The following is a 25,209-nucleotide window of genomic DNA, read 5'->3' as shown; positions in this document are numbered from 1 at the left end:
TGCCCTTGGAAAAGATGCTTGCCAAGTCAAAAAAAGGTGGAAGGGAAATGTCTTCACTCACCAAGACTAAAATCGGCTATGAAGTTATTGCTGTGTCCAAATCATGCTCTGTGTTAGGCTTTTAAGTTGCTTAATTCATTTCTCTAAAATACTTCCCGGCTGGCTTTCCTCCAGCGGTAACACAGATTGTGTTGGACCACACAGTAAGAGTGTTCCTCCTAAGATGTTGTGTCAGATCTCTGGAACCTAGAGTCCAATCTGCGCAAGGAATTTAAGAATAGGCTCCTGGTAACAGGGGTATAAAGCTCCTTGCACTGTTCCAAAAGGAGAGATTCAGGATATGAGTACAGGTGGGTGCTTATAAACAAGAGTTTTCTTGGCTTATTAGGAAAGCTTTCCTTCAGTATGACTGTGATCTGGAGCAATCTGTTCCTAGAAACTAGTTCACACCTTAAGGACTTCTGTTGCACACTGGAGCAGAGGCTGATTTAAACAGCCCTGGAGGAGTCTGTGTAGGGGATGAGTAAGAGCAGCGTGGGGAGAGAACTTGCTGTGGTTCTTAGTGCAAGGTGCTGTCAGTCAAAGACACAGCGCGTGTGCGTCCGCATCACCCCCTCTCTTAACACTGGTCTTCAGGAATTGAAACCATTTTCTAGCAGAACTTGCTCCTAGGCTTCTCTTTGGACAGCTACCCTTACAATAGAGCTGCTCTGCGAGGTGAACTAGAGGAAGATCCTGCTAAGTACCTTAAGCTGCCCAATTTATGGCATGTTTGGCCATTTTCCTTTGACTAGACCTAGATGGATTGAAGGCAGCTCAGAAATAAGTGGGGGGGGGGGGGGGGGGGTTAGAGCCACCCTGAAGCCTCCGGGTGTGAATCACTCGCTTTCCAGCTGAGAGTGGGAAGGTGAATTGTTCTGATTCGGTACGTCAATTTAAAGAGGCTGTAGATCTAACTTTAGCACAGCATACCCAAGCTTTACTCATATTTCTACCATGAACCCAGCTAAGCTGACCCTGTGATTTAAAAAGCCAGAGGATCAAGAGACCACTTGAGGAAGATAACCTCTGCACCCTAAAGGTTATTTCTGGTTTCATATGTGAATCCTAAGATCTTGATGTATCTGGAAAGGTTAGGGGCAGATATTTGGGCTCTGGGAGAGCAAACAAGCAGGAGTCAGTTTTTATTAACCTTAAATGAAATAGTTAAACAGTAATGTGGTGTGGGGACTCACAAACTGGGGGATGAGTAAGAACAGGAATTATTCAGGAACTGAAGACTGCTGTCAGCATGAGAGGAGACCAGGTGTTAGACATCAAGACTAACAACAGCCCAGCTTTGCCCTCTTGGCTACACCTCTGCATGCCGTGGGGAGGAAACAATTGATATTCTTGGGGAATATCTGGGAAGTGCAGCTAAACCTTCCTGAATTCCAGAGAATTTCTTAATTGTAACCCAGCATGTTTTGAAGCTGTGCACATCAAATAGTGATCTTTCAGAGAGAGTTTCTGGATGCTCTGGGGATTATCTCAACTGGAGGTGCAGTGCCAGGTCTCAGCTAATCTGACTTCACTGATCAGTTGTGCCACAAGCTTCCCATGCACTTATGGTCAAAATCTATGACATGTTATTTCCAGTTCTACTTTATGCAAGAAGACATTCCAGCTGTCTTCCTGGACAAGGCCCTTCCCTAGCTGTTCCTACAAAACACAGCACAGGAAGCCCTTACACGCGTGTACAATTCCAAACAGGGTTGTCTTTTCCAGGGGTGCTAGCTTTTCTGTTACGACCAAAGTCACCTCTTAAATCAGCAGCAAGACTGGGCTGGCTACAGCCTGAATGCTTTGCTTGACTTGTCCTGATTTCGGTGCCATTTTTCGAGTTCATGGAGAAGTGAAGTATAAACAAACAGGAAAAGACTGTTTCACATTAGAACTATTGTATCCTTCTGACCTGTTCAAGCTTACTGCTTCCCACCAGGAAGCTGAGTCAGAAGCTCAGAGTTACCCTGGCAACATAGAGGGCACTACACATTCTGGACATTTTCTTCAGACTGGAGCTGTTTTCCAACTTCATGTGTGAGATCTGAAGTAGGTTTGAGGCGGCACTAAAGGACTGGGTACAGCCCGCAGTGCCTGTAGGCTGGAAGGACTTGAGCCGAGCGGTTCTTCCCAGGCTGCCCTGCTCAGCCAGACCCGAACCACTGTCTGCAGCTTAAGGGAGGAGCTTCATGCCACACCTTGGGCTGTACTAAAGGCCGGTCTCTCAGCTATGGCTCACCACATGCAGAACTGAATATCACCTTACTATTACGATATAGTTTTATAGAGGAAGTCCCCGAAAAGTTCAGGAACAAAATATAGCTCCTTGCACTCTGTCTGATTCAGCTGGGAAGATTGAAGACATCTGTGCAACTGCTGTTCCTAAAATCCAGCCTTTTAGACCCCTCTCAGGAAAAATCTTCTCTGAATAACATGCTGGTTGGTGAGAGCACTTCATCTGTCCCTATCCACAGCTCCTGTTCTAATCAGCCCTGTGCCTTAGGGATTTCCTTTAAAGCATTGGTTCAGCACGGAACACCTCAGGTTGGGTCTCTCTCAAAAGACTTGACTTCCAGAGTCCACTTTAGAAAGGCACAGCTGTCCTGGGAAGTAGCAATCTGGCCAGACAACAGGTGAAACTCTCTAATGTAAAATGAAAGCCTAACTTTATAAAAAGTATTAAATTTGAGCCCTGGTTTCACCTGTTTCTGTTGCACCTTAAATAGTCTTACAGTTGATCTCCGTTCTCCTTTTAGAGCGGGAGAGTCTAATTACAGGGAAGGGAAAGTGGTAACGTTAGTGCTAGGCTGCTGTGCAGTCAGTCAGCTACTTGTGCTCTGTTACAGTAGGGTGTTACTTGAGGCTCTGAGAACTTCTGCAAAGATGTCGCGGGTGAGAGTTCCAGGTAGGTCTGAAGCAGGTGGCGCGAGGAGGAGCCACGGGCAGGCTGGTTAGCCTGCAGCTCCAAGATCTTGATGGTGTGGTACCTTTGCAGGCCAGGGGACCTCGCTAATGGCTTTGAGTGGTTTGATTTCTGCTTGGAGACGTTCTGGGACAGTGCAGCAAAGAAATACTGTTGTTTAAGTCTTGTTATGCTTGTACCGAAGAAAAATATTGTCCCTCCTGTGGTGTCATGTATCCTGTAAACGTGTCTTGTAGCAATACCATTAAATCCCTGTGGAAGGGGTCAGAGGGATTTCAGGAGTCTCTGGTCAGCCTTGCTAAGCTCAGATGATGTGTGGTCCTGAGGGGATGTGGAACATAAATGGGGCAGCAGTAGGAGTGCCAGCCAGGCTTTGCAGAACAGTACAGGGGCACATGTGACTGCCATTACAGAGCCCTGAAGTATATCAGCACCCGACAGTTCTGATAAGAGCACAGTTAGAACTGCAGTGCTGTGTGGTGTGACCTAGTAGGTGAAGCTAGTATAAAAGCCAGGCCCTGCAACATCAGTGGAATTTGTTGACCTTCGTGAGTGTAATTTTCATCCACTGAACAGATGAAAGGTCAAGCCAGGCATTTCTGGGATGCTTAGTTTGCAAATGAATACAGGGAATTCGAATGCCAGGAGAGTGTGTTCTGCAGGCTGGATTTGGGGAAGTCAGCAGCTGATGACTTGTAATGCCAGAGCTCCAGCCTGAATTTTCTGAGTCAGATGGAAAGGGTGTGAGTTGCACCCCCAAAATGTTGATGCCACACTGTATGACCCGGAGTGGAACTGCACGGTGGACCTGCATTGTCTCAGCTGTCTGATCCTGTCAGTGAATAAATGGAGGTGTGACCATAGGTGGCAGGAGGATGAAACTTAGCACCTCTGAAATGACCATCCATCCTGATCTTCACAAAGGATGGCGAGTCAGAGACAAAAAATAGCAAAGTAGCTCTGGTGCTCTGAGTCACTAAAATATTTGCTTTCTTGTGCAGGCAGGAGAATGCTGTTCTGCCCTCTTATGTTGTTCCTGTGCTCTTCTGCATCCCTGTGCCTGGACACAGGTGTAGGGAGAGACCTCCCAAACGGCTCGGTCTTATTAGATGACAAGGTATCTGTTCGTTGCTTGTAGTGTTGACTGAGGTGATCTAGGTTCTAGAAAACGCTGCTCCCCTTGGACAGCTGCAGGGAAACCCAGAGACTGTCATAAGGCAGAAGCTCTGCCGAAGAGCCTCAGGTTGGATGGCATCTGCAATGTGGTTCATTAATTTGTGCCCCACCGAGGCTGGATCGTGGAACAGTCAACACTGAACTTGCATCTTTACATGGTGCAAAGTGACAAGTACTGTTCTTTCTTTTGTAAGTGGAAGGCTTTGGCTAAAATTATACTTTATTAATCCCTTAATCCCTTTTTAATCACTGATGTGATGATTAGATGAAAAGGCTTAGAATTTGAATGGCTGATGGTCACATCTGTTTTTATTTTGTTTCTGTTTTATCTCAAACAGCAGAAGACAGAGGTGAGTATTGCTAGGCTTCTCATGTGCTCTGCTGTGTTACTGCCACGACATGATCACTGGAAACACAGCAGTTACATGATCATGGTGATCTTTCAGCAGCTCCAGACGATGCTACTTCTTAGCAGTGCCAGCTGTGCCCTCCATTGTTTCAGGGAATGGTTCCAGCTTTTTGGTCCGTTGATATCTGAAGCTGCTATTTGTTAAATACTGTCCTAGGCCCCCCTCAGCTCCTTGCTTAGGAGATAAGCTTCTTTTTAGTGGAGTTCTTTCCTCCGTGGCAGGAAATGAAACATACTGAAATTTCACGCACCTATTCACACCTTTGTTGGGGTTTTAGGTTTGTTTTTTGCCTTTTTTTTTTTTTTTTTTTAAACAGAGATCCTACCTAAAGTAACTTCTTTTGAATGCATCCTGGTCATAGTGGATTTGATCTATGAGGGGACAGATCCAATGCTTCACCTCCTTTATTCAGGTTGAAATCCACAATATGGTGCCCCTGCCCACTTCTTCCTACTTCATGTTTTCTGAGGCCTTGTGTCAGCAGAAAACGTTTCTTTCTGAGACATGTGTCATCTCAGTGTCCCTAACAGTGGGCAATAATGGGATAGTACAAAAAAAGGCATTTTATCTTCTAAGAAGTGTGTCGGGACCCACTGATGATGTAGCAACTTTACAACAGCAAGCAACTTTTGTTATTGAAATCCTGGTTTTGTGGCATTGCACTGCTGAGAAATGGACCTAGTGCCAGAACTTTCCCATGTGTTTTTAGCTCAGCACAAACCCTTCTGCCTTACCATGTAACAGCCAGGAAAGGAAGCCCCTACGTTAGGCCCTCCCCCTCTAGCCCACAGCTAGGACCTTGGAACTGCAGATTCAGGGCTAGAGGAATGAACTGTTTTGATCCCCCAACACCCTGTGGGAGGAAGAACAGCTAGGTTCATTACTGAAAATCTCTCGTAGGTCTGGCACGTTTCTGCCGTGCATGTCAGTCCCTTCTGCTTTGTTCCTGTCTGCTGACTGTGTCCTGTCTGACGTGTCAGTGCTGTGGTCCATCTTTCAGCATCCATCCTCACTACTCTTCATGCTGAGCTGCCGGCTGCTGGCAAAACCTGCTCCATTAGTGGCTGTGTGCTGCCGTGCAAATGTGTGCTTCCAGGAGATGTTGTCAGAAGAGCCCTCACGTTCTTGTTCTATGGCATTTTATTGGCAGTGGAAGGGCTTTTAACCTTCGTTCTCCTACTACATAAAGCTCCAGCCAAGCTTGTGTCGGTAGCACCTTTTGTAGGGCCATATTAGCCGGCACCTTTGCAGCATGCTGCACGTGATGGGCTGCGAGGGGCGTAGTCCCACACGAGGAGCTCTTCAGTGCACTGTGATGGTGGGAACGAAGTGCTTGGGCTGCCAGCTCTGTCCATCTCCACCTCTGTCTTCATCCTGACTGGATGCCTTGTGGAGCAAGTGGGTCTTGGGCTCCCTCGAGCTGTGAGGGCTCTGCTGATCCTCCCCTCTTCCCCCCAGTGCGTGCTCTCATAAGTGCCCTTCCCAAGGACTTGCATCTTTCTGGGCATTTTTGAACTACTCTTGGACTGCGGGTTGTGTTTACCTTTCCTGGTGTACTGGGGGTGTTTAGGTATGTCTCCAGCCCACTATTTGTGGCCCAGGCTCTGTAAGCTCGCTGCAAATTCTGGAGGTTGCTCAGACTCTTCTGGGCAGCACGAAGGTGTAGGTGTCATAAGGAAGTGACAGCAGAGCATCGAGCTGACTGCAAGGGGCACCTGCCTGTTAGGGTGGCTGGGAACCAGTGCCTGTGTGACCTTGCACTCTGCTCCTTCTCCTTGCAGAGATGGATGAGGCAATGCGCTCCTTTGCAGAGAAGATCTTTGCCTCTGAGGTGAAAGATGAGGAGGTCAGGCAAGAGATCTCTCCTTTTGATGTGGAAGAGATCTGCCCCATCTCACGCCAGGAAAGGAGAGCACGCATGATGCTTCAGGAGAGCTCTGCCACAATGGAAAAGCGGTGAGCAACAACGAGGGCAGCTGGGGAGAGGAGAGGAGCATTATCTGCACATCCCCAGCCAGAGCTGGAAGAAAGCAGGGGGCACATAAATCAAGGCCTGTGAAAACAGCTCACCACACCCATGGGATAAATCCTTGGTAATCCCAGGGCATCTGTCAGGTACTTCAGGGTTTTCTCTCCAACCGTTCCTGCTGTTGGACAGAAAAACACCCTTGGCCTGTTCCCTGGGGGTCAGCACAGCAAAGGCCACAGAGCTGTTGGAGAGGGAGACTTGGAGACCTTTCTTTGGAAAGGTGCAACTTCCAAGGTCCACGCTTGAGAGTCTGTGGCTGCCGTGTGTGTTGTGGCCTCTGCTCTCGGCAGTGTCTAAGGTGCTCAGAAAGCACCAGGGAGACGATTCATGTTGTGCGTTGTTGGAACATGGCTGTGGCAGGAGCCCCTGACCCTGCACCTGCATGTGACCATGGAGTTGGGGGTTTGCCTGAGGCTTTCCTCCCTGGCAGGAAGAAGCGCCTGCTCCGCATGAAGACAGTGGCGTTGGCAGTCCCTGTGGCTCAGAAGTCTATAACCAGACTGTCCGCTATCGACGAAGTCATCTCTACCTCCCCCGTGTACCAGACTGTGCCCGACTTCCAGCGGGTACAGATCACGGGGGATTATGCCTCTGGGGTAGGTGCTTGCATGGCTATACCCTTCCCCGTGCTGACTGCCTCCTCATCTACTCCCTGCCTGTCCCTCAGTAGTGCCAGTGTCACAGGAGTCTGAACCAGGTCCAGTGGGGACAGTCGGTGTCTTCCAGCTCAGCCTGTGTCTCGTGAGCATCTGATGGTGCCCCGCTGCATCCCTGGAGGATCTGGAGCTGAATTCCTTAGCAGGAGTCTGTGGAGTGCGGCTGCTTCCATGGGATTCTCTGGACAGGGCGGAGGGGAGGGCACGGCAGGGGAGGCTACGCCTGTTCTGTTGCAGCCTGCTCCTGCTCACACGTGGCTGTATCTGTCCGAGATCTGTGCGTGTCACAGAATCCCAGAATGGCTGGTGCTGGCAGGGACCTGTGGAGGTCGTCTGGTCCAACCCCCTGCTCAGGCAGGGTCACCTAGAGCCAGCAGACCAGGACTGCTACATCCTGTGCTAATTCCCCCTTTTCCTCCTCCACAGCCTCCTATTACATCTGTGCTGCTTCTGAGATACTGCTGGCAGGTTGCTACCTCCTGGACTGGAGCAGGTTGCTCAGCTTGGAGCTGCATAGCAGAGGAGTGTTTATGGGAATCCGAGAGTCCCTCTGTGCGCAGGGACATTCCTTCTGCCATGACTGTAGCTAGCTGCAAGTGCCACATGGTATTCTCCCATGCTGCTCCAGTCTGACCTCTCTTGACTGCCCAGAACACTTGTCTGTGCAGTAAATCAAAAAACTGCTGACATGCCGGGTCAGTGGATGTTGTTGGTCCTGCTTCAGTTTCAGCCTGAGCTCCAAAAATAGCTTTTAGTGTTTTGCCCAGCCCTGGCTTCTATTGCAGTGCCAACTACAGTTTACAGTGAGGAATGTAAGAGGGGATGGCAGCTGGAATTCATTGGTTCTGGTGTGTGGAACTTCCCTTTGCCATGTCTAGGACTTTGCCTATCATCCCTTCTTTGGGAGGGAGGGTATCTTGCTGCGAACTGTCCTCCTTACGTCTTGGTGCGGCAGGGTATCTCTCAGGCAGCTGGGTTGCATTCAACAACAGCCCTCTTGCAGGTGACAGTTGAAGATTTTGAAGTTGTCTGCAAAGGCTTGTACCGTGCCCTGCACATCCGGGAGAGGTACATGCAGCAGTCTGTGCAGAGGTTCCCCAGGACGCCGTCGCAGTACCTGCGAGCCATCGAAGGCGAGGTCTGGAGGGCGAGTGACACCGGCCCAGGTACATTTAAGCACCTGGAGTGTTTTCCCCTCTGGCTTCAGCACGGGGTGGCAGGGGTTGGAAAAGGCTTGTGGAAGTGCTCCACAGGGGAGTTGCTTGCCCAGGCCTCCTCTTCAGCCTCGCGGTGGCCGGACTGTCCCTGCGCTGTGCCTGGGGAGCAGCGTGGCGGGGTCTGGGCCGGCCGTCTGCGCCTCACGGTGTTCTCCTCCTGCCCAGTGTTCACCCCGCCAGCGAAGGATGGGCAGGATCCCTTCGAAACTGGGAGTCTCGCTGAGGACCTGGGATACCACATCCAGATGAAGGATGGGGTAGTTTACATCTACGGAGACAAGGCAGCGGCTGACAGAAATGAGCCAAAGGACCTGCCCTACCCCAGCCTCGAGCGTTTTGTTGATGACATGAACTTCCTCTTGGCCCTGATCGCACAGGGGCCTGTGTAAGTGCACAGCCCGGCACTGCTGGGTATGGCTGAACAGGCCCTGCCTCAGCAGGCAGCGGGAGGTCAGGGCAGAGCCAGGGGTGCCCCCTCCCCTTCCTGGGCGGAGGGAGGAACCGGCTGGTGACAGGCATGCAGCCTCCTGGCTGCCAAAGCTCCTTGGCCCTTGTCAGCCATCTTGACTGGGGTCTGAAGGAAAGTCAGCATTCAGGGGGTGGAGACGTGCCCTGCAGGTACGCTCACCCCCAGCTAGGCCTTCCTTTGAAGCTCTGCAATAGAGTCAGGAGAAGCACCTTAGGGAAGCAGGCCAGGCCAGCATGAGCTCCTCCACCTCGGGTGAAACTGCACCCCTGTGTCTGATGGGCCGTGTCCCTGTGTTGAGGGGTACGGAGCCCAGTCACTGTTCTGCCCTTTGCTTTCACTAGTAAGACCTATGCTCATCGGCGCCTGAAGTTCCTCTCGTCCAAGTTCCAAGTGCATGAAATGCTAAATGAGATGGAGGAGATGAAAGAGCTGAAGAACAACCCCCACCGGGACTTCTACAACTGCCGGAAGGTAAATGACAAAGCTTAGAGCCCTGGTGAATCAGAAGACAAACTGTCTTGGTGCCTTCCCCTCCCAGAGAACTGGACAGTACAGTCTGTGGCATCTATGTTGTTCCTGCTAATGGGATGGTGTTGAGTGGGGTGCTCTTGGCCTAGGCCTATTGTCTTCATCTGCTGGGCTGAGCCGCGCTCCCCACACAACTTGGGCTCACCTGAGGGGTTTGCTAGCCCCCCCAGGATGGTACCCGAGCATCCCGACTTGAAGCTGGATAGCTGTCCCTCTGATTTGTCAGGTGGACACACACATCCATGCTGCAGCCTGCATGAACCAGAAGCATCTTCTGCGTTTCATCAAGAAATCATACTGTCTGGATGCTGACCGTGTAGTTTATGATGCCAAGGGGAAGCAGCTCACCCTGAAACAGCTTTTCCAGCAGCTCAATCTGCACCCCTATGACCTGACAGTGGATTCCCTGGATGTCCATGCTGTAAGTGGTAGGACATCAGTGTGAGGCCGCTTGGGTCGCTCTCATCCTCTGCTGTAGGCATGGCTCTTCCTCTCCCTGAGTACCCATGACGTGTTGTGCCATGTTAGTGTTTGTGGCAGGATGTAGCAGCTCCTGGCTTTCCCATTTTGGGTTGCTGGGACCAGTCCCTGCTCAGCTGGTGTGCTTGAACCCAGTGTGCCTGTGTAGTATTTGCCCCTGACCCCCCTTACTCCAGGGGCGGCAGACATTTCAGCGCTTTGACAAGTTCAATGACAAGTACAACCCCGTGGGTGCCAGCGAGCTGCGTGACCTCTATCTGAAGACGGAGAACGCTATCGGTGGCGAATACTTTGCTACCATCATCAAGGTGAGAATACAGGGGAGGAGAGAACAGTTAAGCCGCGGTGCTGCTGTGCCCAGGGGCTGGAGGGTCCCCGTGTAACCGCCTGTCCCGGTGAGCAGGAGGTTGGCTCTGATCTGGAGGATGCCAAGTACCAGCACGCGGAGCCGCGCCTGTCGATCTACGGGCGATCAGCTGAGGAGTGGCCCAAGCTCGCCAGCTGGTTCAGCAAACATCGGGTCTATTCCTCCAACATGAAGTGGATGATCCAAGTACCCAGGATTTAGTATGTGCTGTGGTCTGAGAACACTGTGCCTTACAGTGCACTATACCTCATTTTTTATCCTGAAGGGATTATGGGGACAGTAGTCCACGTTGTTCCTCTGCCAGAGCTAATGCCTGTCTCTGTCCACAGTGATGTGTTCAGGTCTAAGAATTTCCTCCCACACTTTGGGAAGATGCTAGAAAATATCTTTGTTCCTGTGTTTGAAGCAACTGTCAATCCTCGAGCCCACAAAGAGCTCAGTGTTTTTCTACGCCACGTGAGTGTCACTTGATGATGTTGTCAGGATGTGGTGAGCACTCACATTCCTGTTTGTGCCCAAGAAAGGGAGTATTGGCCCTGACATGGAAAATGTCATTAGTGGGCATGTGGCCCTACTGCCACATTCTGGGAAAGGGGTGTGTCCCCAGAAGTGCTGGGAGGGTTCAGACTCCTGGAGCTGGCTGCTGTGGGAAATGCTGCCCACTCTCCTCCTGGAGAAGTGCTTTGGTGTGAGCTTTATTTCCAGCCTTTGGTAAAGCCTGAGGGTTTGTGAGGGGCAAGGTCTGCAACCTTGCTCCTGACTGTGCTCTTGCGGGGCACAGGGGTACAGGCTACAGCTGGGCTGTGGCAAGCTGCAGTGGGGCAGGGCAAGCCAGCCCACCTGGGCACCATGAGGTGGGGAGCTTTGAGATGCAGCTTTTTTGTTACCTTGCTAAGCAGATCACTGGCTTCGACAGTGTGGATGATGAATCTAAGCATAGTGGACACATGTTCAGCACTAAAAGCCCAAAGCCAGAGCAATGGACTTCTGAAAAGAACCCGTCCTACACCTACTACGTATACTATATGTATGCCAACATCCTGGTGCTTAACAACCTACGCAGGTGAGGCCCAGGCTTTGCTAAAAGGGACCTGCAATGGGCTGGCACAAGGGGGGCTGCCTCTTTGATTGTTGATGTGGAAGAAGTGGGGCCCTCCTCGGTCTGCCACCAGTGTAGTGTGGAGCCTCGTGTCCCAGAGCAATCCTCCTTGGTAGGAAGTGTGTGGGACTGGGTGAAAACTTTGGGGTTGCAGAGATGCCACCTAACCCTGTTGCTTACCTGCTCTGAGTCCTCCTTCCATGTGCCTAGGCAGCGTGGTATGAACACCTTCCTCTTCCGTCCACATTGTGGGGAAGCCGGGGCCATCACGCATCTGCTTGCAGCCTTCATGACGGCAGATAATATCTCCCATGGTCTCAACCTCAAGAAGGTAAGTGGAGTGCTCTGCCAGAGAGCAGCTCAGGCATGGCAGAGGAGAACATGTTCACAGCTGGCCTCTACTGTAGCTGACAATTAATTGTGCCTCTGCTTTGGACTGACACAGCCTGGCTTCAGCCAGGTGTCACACAATTCTCTGGGTTACTCCAGGCATGTTTGGGGATGTAGCTGAGAAATGTATTCAGATTTCAGGGGTTCAGCCTCACAGAGCTATCACTGGATACGTCTGTTATCCTTGGAGCCAGCTGAGTTCTGAGATCAGACAGGTTTGAGTTTGCTTGGCCACTTGTGCTCCAGGATTGTTAGCCTGCCTAACTCTTTTCTTGCACACAGGAGCTTTGTGCACAGGATTTCCTGGTTGGGGCACTGGGCTGACCTGAGGAGTGACCCTAGAGAAGTGGAGGGCACAGCAACTTCATCCCTAACCTGTCAACTCTGCTTATCTCTGCAGAGCCCGGTGTTGCAGTATCTGTACTTCCTTGCCCAAATCCCCATTGCTATGTCCCCACTCAGCAACAACAGCCTCTTCCTGGAGTATGCAAAGAACCCTCTGCCAGACTTCCACCAGAAGGGCCTCATGGTGTCCCTTTCTACAGATGACCCCATGCAGTTTCATTACACCAAGGTACGGTGGGAGCTGACCCCCTCCTGCTGTCCGCACCCTGGGGCCGGGGCTCTGTGGGCCCCCGGGGAGCAGCAGAGGCTGGGCCTTGGGGCAGCTGGGCTGTGCCGGCCGCTAACACTGCCCCCGGCTGCAGGAGCCGCTGATGGAGGAGTACGCCATTGCTGCCCAGGTCTTCAAGCTCAGCACCTGTGACATGTGTGAAATTGCCCGGAACAGCGTCCTGCAGTGCGGCCTGTCCCACGAGGTATGTGCCCCTTCGGGCTCGCGCCAGGCCCCGAGGGGGCCCGGCCGCCTGTCGCCGTCCTCGGCCCGTACCGCTGTCCTGTCCCCGGCAGGAGAAGGCTAAGTTCCTGGGTGAGCACTACCTGGAAGAGGGGCCCCAAGGCAACGACATCCGGAAGACAAACGTGGCTCAGATCCGCATGGCCTACCGCTACGAGACCTGGTGCTACGAGCTCAACCTCATCGCCGAGGGCCTGAAAAACGACTAGGCCTGGGCTGGGCCTGCGGCGGGGGCCGGGGGGGCGCGCTCGGGCCGCGGCTGCCGCGCAGTAAAATAGCGACCGTGAGGAGCGGGGTGCGCGCTGCGACGGGGGCGGGGCTGGCGCCTGAGAGACGGCCGCGGGAGCCAACGGGCGGCGTCTTGGGGCGCGCCGGGAGCGTCCTGAGGAAGCGGGGCGGGGCCAGGCATCGGGTGAGGCGGGACCAGGCATCGGGTGAGGCGGGACCGGGCCAAGGCACCGGTGAGGGCACCGGGTGAGGGGGGGCCGGGCCGGGGCACCGGGTGAGGGGGGGCCGGGCCGAGCCGAGGCACCGGTGAGGGCTGGTGGAGGCGCGCGCTGGGTTCCCGCCGCGGGGGTGGGGGGGTCGGTCGCTGGGCGCGGTGGGCGCCCCGTCCTGCGCCCCGTCCTGCGCCCCGTCCTGCGCCCCGTCCTGCGCCCCCTCGCCCGGGGTCCGGACGGGCAGCTCGACCCGGGGCGGCGGGCGGGCGGGCGGGAGTCGCGCTCCCCGCCAGGCGGCTGCCGCACTCCGGCTCGGGGCTGCCGAGGGCTGCGGGGGCCGGGTGAGGGGGTGCCGCGGCGCCGTTTCCCGGGCCGGGGGCGAGCGGCCCTGCAGCCGCACGGCGGGGCCGGCTGGTCCCCGCTGGAGCCCCGGCGGCCGCGGAGCCCCCCCGAGGGCCCGTGGCAGGGCCGGCAGCGGCTGGACCGTTTCCCCGGCGGACGGGGCAGGGAGCGAACGAACGGGAGCGGGGGAAGCGGTGCCGCTGCCTTCCGTGAGTCACAGCCTCGTGTCGTGCCGCCGTCCCTCGTCCTCTTCGGCCCGAGGGATTGGGGGGATCTCACGGAACGCCCGGCGCGAGGGTGCAGAGAGGACCCAGCCAGGCTCTTTCCAGCGGGGACCAGAGACGGGACCAGAGGTGACGGGCACAATCCGACACACGGGAGGTTCCCTCTGAACATCACAAGATGTTTTTTCGCTCTGGAGGTGACCAGGTACTGGCCCGGGTTGCCCAGGGAGGCTGTGAAGTCGTCCCCCATGGAGATGCTCAGAAGACGTTCAAACACGGCCCTGGGCGACCTGCTGTGGGTGGCCCTGCTTGAGCAGGGCGTGCACAGGGTGACCGCCGGAGGTCCTCCCCCACCCCAACCACTCTGATTCTGTACAGTCTCATTAGGGCAACTCTTTACTCGTAGGCTGCGATGTTGTAGGTAGCGCTGGGTATTTGTGCTTTGTTGCGCTGAGGTACTCAGGCCTGTAGTTACAGGGGTCCTTTCTGGCAGTGCTGCCCCAGGGCACGGGGCGTGGGCTTACTGCTGGACCAGCCTCCCCTTGCCTTCCCGGTTCGCAGACCCCTCTACCAGTTACACGGCTGAAGGCAGCCTGTCACTGCAGGCAGGCACCTGGCCACGGCTCTGACAGAGCCCCGGTGGTGGTGGGAGCTCTTCCTCCTGACAGCTGGGACTTGCATCAGCCCTGATGGTGGAAGGAAAGTAGAAGAGGAGTTGCAGGAAAAACCGCCCCTGGAAATGTGCATCTGGGCAGTGGTGGCTGCTGTTTCTGCCGTCCCTGTCTGTCAGACTTACAGGAGGGACAGATGAGGAGTGACCTTGCTGTATGGGAAAGGACAGCAGAGCACAGAAACGAGAAGCTGCTGAACAAACCCAGGGCTCTGTCAGCCCGAGGGGAGGTGCAGGAGTTTGGTCCTGCTGACTGCTCAGTCACAGATGGGCAAGGGAGGGAAAGGCCTTCAGCAGGGTATTTGCTAGAGCGATGGAAGTGCCCTGATCAGGGTCAGGAGCCCAGGGACTTCCCAGGACTGTGCTGTCTTCCAGTCACTACTCAGACTGGTTGTTTCTTCAGGGGCTTGCAGTCAGGATTGGGCAAATTGCTTGCTGTCTCAGCATTTAGAAGTTAGTGCTGCAGGGGTAGGATGAGTGAAGAAATGGACTCTGAAAGGTTTTTGGCACCCTATCCCAAAATGCACGTCTCCTGGGCTGTGTGCTCCAGTTTGCTTTGAAGGGGGGGCATGTGCAGAGAATGCCTGAGGGTGTTGGGTATGGGGAGCATAAATGGTGGTGGTGCTGCCTTCTAAAACCTTCCTGCTTGAAACTGCTGGCTGGAGGCTCTATTGTGGCGTGCTGAGTCCTAGTGCTGTGCATTGCTGCTTGGCAAAATTCTGATCTTGGGCTTCTGGTACAGATGTGGTTCATTCCCTGTAGCTCTGGGAACATGTTATCTGATGTGTGTCTGAGAGGTTTTCTGGCGCTGCCTTGGTCTGCACACTCTGAACCTCTTGTGACAGCTGCCTCCATGCTGCCAAGACTTTTCCAGAGGAATGAGTGGCCGGTTTTGGCCCCACACAGCCTGTCTGCAGTGGCCCGTGTAACACAAAGGTGGTCGTGGCATGGTGATGTCAGCCCCTGGAATCTCACCTTTGACAGTTGCACCAAGAAACGGGCCCAGGATAACTCACGTTTGAGTTTTTCTGTCCCCACCTTGGGTCTTAGCACTTGCGTGAAGCTGCAGGGCACGCAGCCAGCCCGTGGTGTAGTGTCTGAGTCAGCTGCGGTTTTCAGTGTTGGGCATTCAGTAACCTGGGCATTCAGATGCTGTGAGTCAGGTTAAAAAACATGACTTTAAAAATAGTACATTGTGGGTTCTGTCCCTCTGTCCTCTGGTATAAAAGCCTTTAGGGTTTACATATCTAAAGTGTGGGGGTTTTCCAGCATGGGTAAAAACTTACTTCCAAGAAGTTGTATTTCATGACTCCAGAAAAAGACCGGAAGTTGAAAGATCCAGATCTATCTTTCTCATCAGTACAAGTCTTAGGACCCATGGCAGGGGTCAGACTTTAACTTCTTTTGCCATGTAATTAAAATCAGGATCACATTTACTGTGTCCAGGGGCTGTGCTCTACATGGCCACATAGCTGATGAGGTGGAGCTCCGTACCTCAGCATGACACATAGAAGCTCGGAATGAGTTAACAACTGGAGTTGCTTTGTATCGATATGGAAATGACTAAGCAAACTGCATTCCTGAAGTGTTACTACTTTTGATATAAACTCTGTGTGTTTCGTACTGCCCGTGTGTTTCTGGCCATCAGCATGGCAGAGTTTTGTTCAGAAAAGCTTCAGGTTTATTCTGGAGCTGAACAGAATGGGGGTAGATGAGAGCTCGGGAAGGGGTCCTTGCTGCTGTGGGGACTGTCCCCTCATCCCTCCGGGACTGAGCTGGCAGCTTCCCTGGACTTCGGAGATCAGAAACCGTGTTTTATTTGGCTACCAACACCGGAGGCTTGGTGACAAGGAGGTCTCTTGGGTAGTTTAGAACTGCAGGCTCGTAAAAGGAGTGAAAGATTGCTTCAGAACTGCATGGGCTTGCCGAGTCAGTATTTGCGTGTTCTTGTGCCTGCGGTGCAGCAGGATAAGGTAAGGTGGTGTGTTTGTGCCTTTGGTTAGCTGGTTAGCTGCCAGTGTGAGTGTAGTAAGGGGTGTTGGGGGGTACCAGCAGCGCCTGCGGTGGGTGGGCTTGACCTCAGCATCAAAGAATATTTTATTCTTGAACAGCACTGGCAGCATTCTGTCCTTGAGCATGTGGTTTCAGGAAATGGAATTGTCTTGAGACTTTGCATGGAAAATGCTTAGCATGCTCTCTGGCTTTCAGAATTGGAAAAAGAGTGAGGGCTACCTATCACATGGTGTGAATGTGCCTCATTCTTCTGCTTTGGATAGAGATATGGAAGCTGTCTTCAAACAGCATGGGTCAGAGAGGCTCTCTTTTGGGAGAAATGTGTGATACTTGCTCTAGAAATTATTTAATTTCTCTTTGCCCCAAACTACTACTTTCAAATAAATAATTCAGTATTGTTGACTACACTGAACTGCTGTAAGTATTAACGCAGTAGGGATGATAAATTTGGCTTCTGTGGAAATACTGGGAAGCATACTGGAAGCACTGAAAGAGTTTGGAAGGAGACTCAGGAGAGCAGCGGTTTGGCTAGTTTGTGAGAGAGTGAATGGTGTGTGTGGTGCCTGAGATACGAGTGCTGGCTGCCTGACGCTGGTGGTCTCTACCAGTTCTGTGTCCCTGAGCTGTTTTGGCCTGTCTCAGGCTGCACTGAGCGTTGCTTAGCTTGGATCAGACCACCCCAGTCATCACCAAAGATCAGTCTCTACCCTTACCCTGGCTCACGTGATGGGTGTAGATTAAAAGCCTAGTCCTTGATAGCAGCCACCTGCCCTGCAAGCCTGGACAGGTGAAGAGCTGCATTCTTCCCCTCCTCAGATGGTTCTTTTGGAAGACACAGTTCAGGGCTGTGGCTGGGAGTAGCACTGAGCAGGACAGAACATGGGGTGCTTTAAGCTTTTCTCTACTGTCTGTGTTTAAGATGAGCCTGGAGCCATGTGTTTCTAGTTGTAGCTGGTAGTTCAAAGATGTCTTGGAAAGACCCTCACTGTTGCACTCAAAACTATCCAGCTTCGTAGGTGAATGAAGGTTGTTTCCCCTTCTCAGTAATACTCCAGCCAGTGCGTGGAGCTTCACTGGCTGAAGAAGTAATACTGCTTGGGAGGTTTGTGCTGAAGGAGAGGAAATAAACTCAGTGTGGATCCTGTTTCTAGACGGGTCTCTAGCTCTGGATGCTAGTCAGGGAATTGCTTGAGCACTGGGTGAACTACTTGAACTCTGGGCATTCATCAGGGAGCAGAGCCAGGGGCAGCACCTCAGACAGACCCCCAGCACCTGCATGCTGGCTGGGACTGTGCTTCTCCACCATGTGTCTCAGTTGCTGGCTGTGCCTTGTCGTGGAAGCACAGATGTGGACAGCAGGAGAGGTCAGGAGTGTTGGGCTGACTCGGGACATGGAAGCAGAAATATGGCAGGCTGGCTGAGGAGGCTCCACCAGATGCACTACTTGTGGCAGCCTTACAACGTGAGTGCTAGGAGGAAAGGTATGGGGCGTGCTGGGAGCCAGCAGACCTGACCCCTCGAGCACAGGCAGCCCTGCACGCCCTGAGGATGGACCCAGCTGAAGCCCTGAGCAGCACGGCTACTCGGTCTGCTCTGTGCAGTGATTTCCCCCATGGATGCTGCATGGTCTGAGCCCAGGGCGAGCTGACAGCTGCTGTATTCGGAGGAGAAAGCTACCAGTGCTGTTGGGAAGCAAGGGAGCCCTTGGTGCCACACGTGGGCTTGCAGTCATCGTGGAGCTGCCTGTGCTCCCCGAGCGTGTAGGCTGGCCTCGGAGCGCTTGCTCCTGCCCGTGAGCCTGTTGCTCCACACGGGTCCTTCAGCAGCCCGCCCCTGCACGAGTTCTGCATCCAGTGGTCCTGTGTTTGAAGGCAGGGAGTGAAGGTGCCTGGTCTGAGGCGGTACTGGTGGGGAGGAGGCTGTTTCGCCCCTCTGCTAGCCTGGCTTTCCCCAACAGAGCCTTTGCCTCTGCTGGCTGGTGCTTCGGCTCCTCAGCAGTGGCCTGAGCACTGTGGCTGTGGAGCAGTTGCAGTGGGAATGGGGAAGGTTGCTTTCCTGTCCACTAATCAGGGCTGTGCAGACAGGGACTGAGGAAAGATGGCTCTGCTCTGGCTCAGGATGTTTTGGAAACAGTGCCTATTTATAGGAGAGGGCAGGGGCCCCTTGCTGCCTGGAGCAGCCTGGCTCTGTGGGAAGAGGTCTGGCAGTGGCAAGGGAGCCGGGCAGGGTGGGGTAGCTGTGGTTTGCTTTCTGTGTGTTCTCTCGTTCTCAAACTTGTTCTGCTCTGTCCCTGCCCCTCCGTGAGGGGAGCAGCAGCCCTCTTCTGTTTGCTCGTCCTCTGCCTGCACCTCGCCGCTGGCAGGAGCGGGGAGGGGGTGCTGTGCCATGCTGGGGCTGGCGCTGGAGCCACAGTGCCACCAGCACTAGCAGCAGCGTCGCCTCGCTGCTTCGGAGACGTGCCGGGCGCAGGCAAGAGCAGGGCGGCTACGGAGGCGTCAGGGACACGGCGGGACGCTGATGGTGCAGCTAATATCCCCGGTGCAGCTGCCTGCCCAGACTGTCTGAGGTTAGCCCGTTCAGGGCTGAGTGGGAGAGTTACCGGCAGCTGCCCGGGACAGTGTGATAAGCAATGCCAGGCTTCAAGAACCCCCTCTGCTCTCCCTGGAGACAGGCAGCAGTGTCTGCCTGCTCTGGTAGAGTGTGACAGTGCAGCCGAGGTGCTGCTGTGCCCAAGCCATCTCTGAATTGCTCAGGGAGCCTGGGCTGTCCTACGTCCATGAGCTTTCTCACTAACTATATCGGGTAGGTCTGCCAAGGCCAGTGCTTTTCTTTTAACTGCACTACAAACGCCTCTGCCAGGCGGCTCAGCAGTGCCAGCGCTGGAGCTCGTAGTGCTGGAGCTCTGGAATTTGAGGTGCGGTGTCAACGGTGGGAGGGCTGCGGGCCTCTCTCACGGGGGCTCTCCACGCCCAGCCTGGTGCGTGGGGCAGGAACCCTTGCCAGGCAGGGTTAAGCTCCTCTGTCTTCCAGCTCGGTTTGCTTCCTGTCCTTGGTTCTGCAGATTCTTACAGGCTCTGGTGAGTCAATGAAGACTGGATGTCGTAACAGCAGCTTTGGAGGACACGTACCCAGTTTTTGTCAGTGAGAGCTGCCTGGATCTGTCCGGCGGAGCCTGAGCACAGGCCTTGTCTGACTACGGCCTGCGTTCCCACCCGGAGTGGGTCTGGCTTGCTTTCTGTAGGAGTCCTCTGGTTTTGCCGCATGTCTGGAAGGGGTCTGCTTGCTGCTCTTGTTCTGCTTTTTGCAGGGAGACTTCTTAGTGCCACAGGAATGTTAGTGAAGCCAGCGTGAGCAGGCTTGCTGCACAGCGACCGGGCCTGAGCCTCAGCTTTGCTGAGTGCTTGTCTCCTGATATAAATGGAGAATGTTGAATAGACCCGGAGAGCTGGAACTTCTGAAACGGGGTAACTGCCCGGAGAAAGGGAGGAACAGAGCATATTAGAGCCTATGGACAGCTGTCTTCTGTCCAAGAGGAGTTTTTAACCATGCTGCGTATCTGAGAATATTGGGGATGCTTCGTGAGCTACGGGTAGAGCCGAAGGGCTCCGAGGCTGAGGACTCCACATACAAAATGTCTCTGTACTGAGTCATACTGGACCTGTGGGTGCTGGGTCTGTACAGCCACCCAGGTTCTCCCTGGTGGTTTCACCTGCCTTTCCTGCCGCAGGACTATCTGCAGGACTGTGCTGTATCCTCTGGATTCTATGTTGGGGTAGTCTCAAATAGCATAGCTCCAGTTTGTGCAGGCTCTGCTTGGGTAGGAGAAGTCATAGTGTTTCTTTAGCATTCCCTCTCCTCTGCTGATCTAAACACAGGGCTGTTTTCCTCCGGAGCATGAGAACCATGAGCACCAGTTGCCTGTGCCTTTTGGCCTCTGTTGAATGCCTTTTAAAACTCCCCCTGGCTGCAGGCCACAGGCTGGGCACCACTGCCCTCTGGTCTCTCTGATGGTAAGTTTAGGTCGGGTGTTGACAAGCAGAACATCAGACAGGTTTTTACTTGTGTTGTGCAGCAGGAGACCACTTCAGGGAGGAGGAGTGCAGTCGGACTCTTCTCCAGTCATCACAGCTGTCCTAGTCCTCCTGTGTGAAGCAGCAGCCATCCTGCTGCTCCTGACTCTGGAGAAGTAGATGCGGTTCCCTTTCTGCAGAGTTCACGTGGTATCATATACCGTGCTGAGAGCCCTGGTAGAGACGCTGTGCTGCAGTGGCTTGGCTGTGTGCTGCCTGAGGGGCTGTGAGCAGTCCAGAGCGTCAGGAGGGGCCGGGCGCTCCTGCCCAGCCTGCGTTGGTGCGAGCAAGCGGCAGAGGGGCTGGCTGAGAGCTCTGCTGCACACAGGCCATGCTGCTGTGTTCCTGTGCCATTAAATAATTTGCTTGAGTTTGGATCCTTGGGATCCCTGGCTGTCTTTTGTTCCTGTTGTGGTGTTTTCTTTGTTTTTGAAGCCAGTGAGACCTCTACTTCCTTTTGTTAGCCCTCCCAGATGTGTGCTACAGAGACAAACTTTGTGGGGAGCGTGCTCTGGAAGCCAGTCTTGAGCATGTGATTTGGGGAGGAATGTTCTTCAGCAACTGCCAGAGAGCAGCTGGGAGCGCCCGGTGGTGTGTATGGCTGCAGCATAGCTGATGGTTCTTTTCTTCTTTCTGTCCTCAGGTCATGCTGCCCTCGGCCTCGCGGAGCTGACGCCCAGGGGCTCTTGGACACCGCTGGGTGCTTTGGAGCCTGGTGCCAGCTTGATGTGTGCAGGGCACGGGCAGACCTGGACAAGGCTGGAGATGGGGGGTTCGTAAGCACGTCGGCACTGGCCATGCACCCTGCAGGGTCGGTGGACAGTGGCTTCTCCCGCTCTGCTGTGCAGACACTCTCCCGCAGCCACTGCCGCAACATCAAACAGAAGATCTCCCAGTGGGAGGGGAGGACACAAGGGTGCTCCAGCAAGGAGAAGCAACAGCTGAAGGACTTCGGAGTGAAGTATGATCCCAGCTGTGATGTTCTACCCAAAGTGAAGTCAGAACGTACGGAGAAAGGCGGGAAAACTGGGTCCAAAGATCCAAGGAGCCTGGGCTTGGACTTCAGGGAAGATGCACGGAGCTGCGTGCACACTGATGACTGTGGTGACCTCAGACCTTCCCAGGCCAAGGAGGAAGGAGAGTGTCAAGCAGGTTTCCTGGACCCAGGGGTGACACTGCCCCCAGGGAACTTCTATACCTCACAAGCTCTGTGGAGGAGAGCAGGTCCCCTTCTGCCTGGCAAAGCCCCACCAGTTCCCTTGGAGCTTCAGAGGAAGCAGGGGAGCTGTGGCTCCACAGGAGAACTTAGAGGAGTGGACTCTCTCTGCAGGGCAGAGAGGAGCTTGAAAAACATTTACTCTGAGGCTGAGGGGCACAAGGAGGGGCCAGCTGCTGTCCCACCACCCAAGCCCCGTAGGACATTTCGCTATCTTGCAGAAAAGGGTGCTAGGAGCTGTAGCAATCCCTGTGCTACCAGGGAAGCTCCCCTGCAAAAGCAGCATGGAGGAGACTTGGTGTCATCCTCCAACAATCCTGAGAAGAGAACAGCCAGCAGGAGGATCAGAGGGAGAACCCAGAGGTACATCGATTCATCTCTCATGTCTGAAACGTGTTTCCTTAAATCAGTTTCTAGATGGGTTTGAACAGCTTGCCTGCCACAACAGTCTTGTGGACGTGCTAGTACTGATGACGCCTCTGTCGATTGGGAGGGGATGTTTCTGGATGAATGTTTCCCCTTTCCAGCATTGCATATGCACTGCTTTTGCTGCTGATAATCTTGCAAAGAAGGCTAAAAGCTCCAAACAGACATCCGTCCCACATCTTAGAACAGAGTTGGGTGACAATATGCTGGCCCCAGGGAGAGTACTGCCTGCTTCTTGCGCTGAGCTTGCCCTCAGCTGCGATTTGTGGATGACAGAATAGCTTTCTCTTGGGCAGCGTGGCTGCTAAATGTTCCGGCTTTCCTCTGATTCTCCTGTTGCTTAAAACTGGAGGCTGTCAGCTGTGGGTACCCCTGTTGTGGGTTTGGCTATTCTTCCCTCTTTCCTGTATGTAGATCCCCATTACAGAGTAAAAAACCTCTGGGCTAGCTAGTTCTGCTTACAGATGAGCTGACTAGGGCAGCTGTGCTAGAGAGTAGCATGAACATTACAGGTGGAAATGTGGGAACCTTTCACTGTGGCAAAGCATGCAGCAACAAACCAGATTTTATGATGATGAGCTAAATCCCTACCAGCTCCTTTGTGACCTCTGTGCCATAATTTTGAAACAGAGGGCAAGTGTATGAAAATGCAAACTCACAAATGCGTTAACACCCTTAGCATAAGCAGTAGGAGAGATCCAGAAGAAAGCAGTGCCCCGAATTCTGAATTCTGCTGCAAGTGCAAGTCTGCGAAACGTGTTTTGGGTTCTTGCCTCTGTGACAGGACGGTACTCGCCATACCTGCTTGGAGCCTCTGAATTTAAAAATCTCCCAGAGTGCTTTAAGAATCTCCCTTGCTTGGTATGCTGGTTTTGGCTGGGATAGAGTTCATTTCTTCATAGTAGCTTGTGTGGTGCTAGGTTTTGGATTTGTGATAAAAATAGTATTGATAACACATCAGTGTTGTAGTTACTGCGGGGCAGTGCTTACGCTGCCTCAAGGCCTCTTCTGCTTCTCACCCAACCAGCGAGCAGGCTGGGGTGCACCAGAAGTTGGGAGGGGACACAGCTGGGACAGCTGACCCCAACTGACCCAAGGGATATTCCACACAAATGATGTTGTGCTCAGCAATAAAAATTGGGGGAAGAAGGAGGAGGGGAGGGACATCTGGAGTTACGGCATTTGTCTTCCCAAGTCAGCGTTACGTGTGATAGAGCCTGGCTGTCCTGGCCGAGGGGAAACAGGGAAAGAATCCCTTGTTTTGCTTCGCTTGTGTGTGCAGCTTTTGCTTTACCTATTAAACTGTCTTTATCTCAACCCATGAGTCTTCTCACTGTTGCCCTTCTGATTCTCTCCCCATCCCAGTGGGTGGGAGCGGGCGAGTGGCTGCGTGGGGCTGAGCTGCCAGCTGGGGTCAAACCTCAACGCTTGGAAATCAGAGAGTCCGGAGTGGAGCATCCATGTGCTCGGTGGCCCCAAGCAGGACCATACTCTGTGTGGACTGGAGACAGCAACTCACTGGTACATGCAGGTGCCTTTAGCAGAAGTTACACTGGTTTTCCTCTAGGAAATCTTTTGAGTTTGAGGACATCCAGGGCTTCCGCAAGCGGATGGCAACCACCAACTCCCACAGACTTCGAGAAGAGACAAATGGCACTACAGGATCCAGGCTCGTCTGCACACAGTCAGAAGACAACATCTACGAGGACGTTATCTGTACGTGCCTGTACTTCTGGGGGACGCACTCGCTTTATTTAAGGGTAGCAAATTTGCTGTGGAGGGAGGAATGAAGATGAGAATGCATTGAGGGCCTTTCCAGCTCTTTGTTGATGTTAGTAACTATTTGCATGTGAACAGCCTGATTTCAGATGTCATGAAGGGTCGGTATGATCGGCCTGTGTTAGATTGATTTCTTTATTAGCTCTTCAAATGCTCAAGTGCTGCACAGAGGTCAGTGTGAACACTGACAAAATTAGCTGCTTTGCAATACAGCTACTTTCTCTGCAGTGGTGAAGTGTTTTGTTTTGCCAAGTGTTTTGCCAAGTTGATGGTAGTGGGTTAGAAGGATCTTTGAGTGGTGGGAACTTCATCCATCTTTAAACAGGTCTCTCAGACCCTGTTACAGCTCGGCAGACAACTGCACACTCTTCCTGCTTACGTCCCTTGCGAGAATGCAGGACTGTATCTCCTTTCACAGATCCCCTGTCCAATGCTCTTTCCAGGTCCTGCCAAAGAGAACCCCTATGAAGATATCAGAGCACTGCCCTTACCCCTGTGGAAGGTCCCATCTGTCTGGAAGCTGCCGCCCCCCCGCAGCACTTGTCGGGCTCCCAAGGTAGGGTGAGGGGATGAAATTGTCACGTGTTTACAGAGACTCGTCCTCACAAGGGGCCTGTTTTGTGATCCTCCCTGGCCCCGCTTTCCCCACTCCTGCGTCATTGGGTTTCCTGTATTTTATTGTTTGTTATTAATGTAAATGATAATGAACAGCCATGGCAGTGGCAGTTGATTAAGATGTTAAGGAGCAAAAGAACAGGAATAAGAGAGTGTTGATGAGATGCCTGAGTGTGGGGGGTTGGGGTGGGATGGAGATCTTGGTAGAGCAGGAGGCTGCAGAGAGTTTATACTTTGTGGTCTGACTCCTTTGAGCTTAGACAAAAGTTTAACCCCATGCTTAACCATCTCTTCTGATTCCGTTTTCTAGCCTCTCCCTAAGCCTCCTTTCCTCAGTCGCAAGACTCTTGAGCTAAAGCCCTCCCAGACAAGTTTCCAAGGGAAAAGGCTGAAGGACACGACCCTGCCTGTCACACTGACCGAGTGGAAGCTGTTCCAAGCAGTAGAGGCTGCTAGCAGGAGAAAGAATTTGCCCTGGGTGAGATTTAAGCATGAAACATTACTTCTTGCATGGCATTTCAAACTCTTGCTGCTTTGTCTAGCACCTTCTGAGTGCTTTGTAAGTGGTCGCAGAGCTGTGCCTGGAGGTGAATGCTGGTTAGCACTGCTGTGTGTGACAAGTGACTCTGCTTGAGCCATTTCCCCTCCCAAGTAGCAGGGCAGGTGTTTGGGGATCAAAACCCCGTGCCAGTTGTAGTTGGAGCAGTGGTGGTTTTGCTGGCCAAGAGTGCAGAGTGCTAGGTGTTGACCTGGAGATCAGTGCTGTGTGTGA

At 53.3% G+C, this 25,209-nt stretch overlaps 2 protein-coding genes across 9 annotated transcripts in view; both read left to right on the top strand.

The window, feature by feature from the left end:
* The first annotated feature begins 2,925 nt into the window (after nt 1-2,925).
* Nucleotides 2,926-12,853, top strand: AMPD1 (adenosine monophosphate deaminase 1). 2 transcript variants are annotated; one of them, XM_074925240.1, is made up of 16 exons: nt 2,926-2,947; nt 4,480-4,491; nt 6,333-6,507; nt 7,011-7,176; nt 8,240-8,402; nt 8,619-8,838; nt 9,264-9,393; nt 9,677-9,871; nt 10,107-10,238; nt 10,334-10,497; nt 10,627-10,753; nt 11,197-11,360; nt 11,607-11,727; nt 12,187-12,360; nt 12,494-12,604; nt 12,696-12,853. In XM_074925240.1, exons 1-16 carry the CDS (start codon nt 2,926-2,928, stop codon nt 12,849-12,851), a joined length of 2,232 nt encoding a protein of 743 aa, XP_074781341.1. In that variant the 3' UTR covers nt 12,852-12,853. The 2 variants fall into 2 exon arrangements, with proteins under 2 accessions (XP_074781341.1, XP_074781340.1); XM_074925239.1 differs by lacking the exon at nt 4,480-4,491.
* The window catches only part of DENND2C (DENN domain containing 2C), a 27,249-nt gene continuing 14,559 nt past the window's right edge, over nt 12,520-25,209 (top strand). For 3 of the 7 annotated variants that reach the window (XM_074925231.1, XM_074925232.1, XM_074925233.1), the window contains exons 1-5: nt 13,045-13,103; nt 21,045-21,980; nt 23,611-23,759; nt 24,266-24,378; nt 24,748-24,915. In XM_074925231.1, the coding sequence (XP_074781332.1) occupies nt 21,199-21,980; nt 23,611-23,759; nt 24,266-24,378; nt 24,748-24,915 (1,212 nt within the window). In that variant the 5' untranslated portion in view covers nt 13,045-13,103; nt 21,045-21,198. The other 4 variants (XM_074925234.1, XM_074925238.1, XM_074925235.1 and 1 more) reach the window with 4 other exon arrangements.

Source organism: Athene noctua, chromosome 23 (genome assembly GCF_965140245.1).
Source record: "Athene noctua chromosome 23, bAthNoc1.hap1.1, whole genome shotgun sequence".
Taxonomy (NCBI): domain Eukaryota; kingdom Metazoa; phylum Chordata; class Aves; order Strigiformes; family Strigidae; genus Athene; species Athene noctua.
Note: the sequence above shows the minus strand (reverse complement) of the source record. Positions and strands in the feature narration are given on the sequence as shown.

Bases quoted from the DNA above. Each gene is read 5' to 3' on its own strand.
- AMPD1 (XM_074925240.1), top strand. From the start codon at position 2,926: ATGTCGCGGGTGAGAGTTCCAG. The intron at 11,728-12,186 runs GTAAGTGGAGTG...TTATCTCTGCAG, and splicing joins ATGGTCTCAACCTCAAGAAG to AGCCCGGTGTTGCAGTATCT. The intron at 12,361-12,493 runs GTACGGTGGGAG...CCCCGGCTGCAG, and splicing joins TGCAGTTTCATTACACCAAG to GAGCCGCTGATGGAGGAGTA.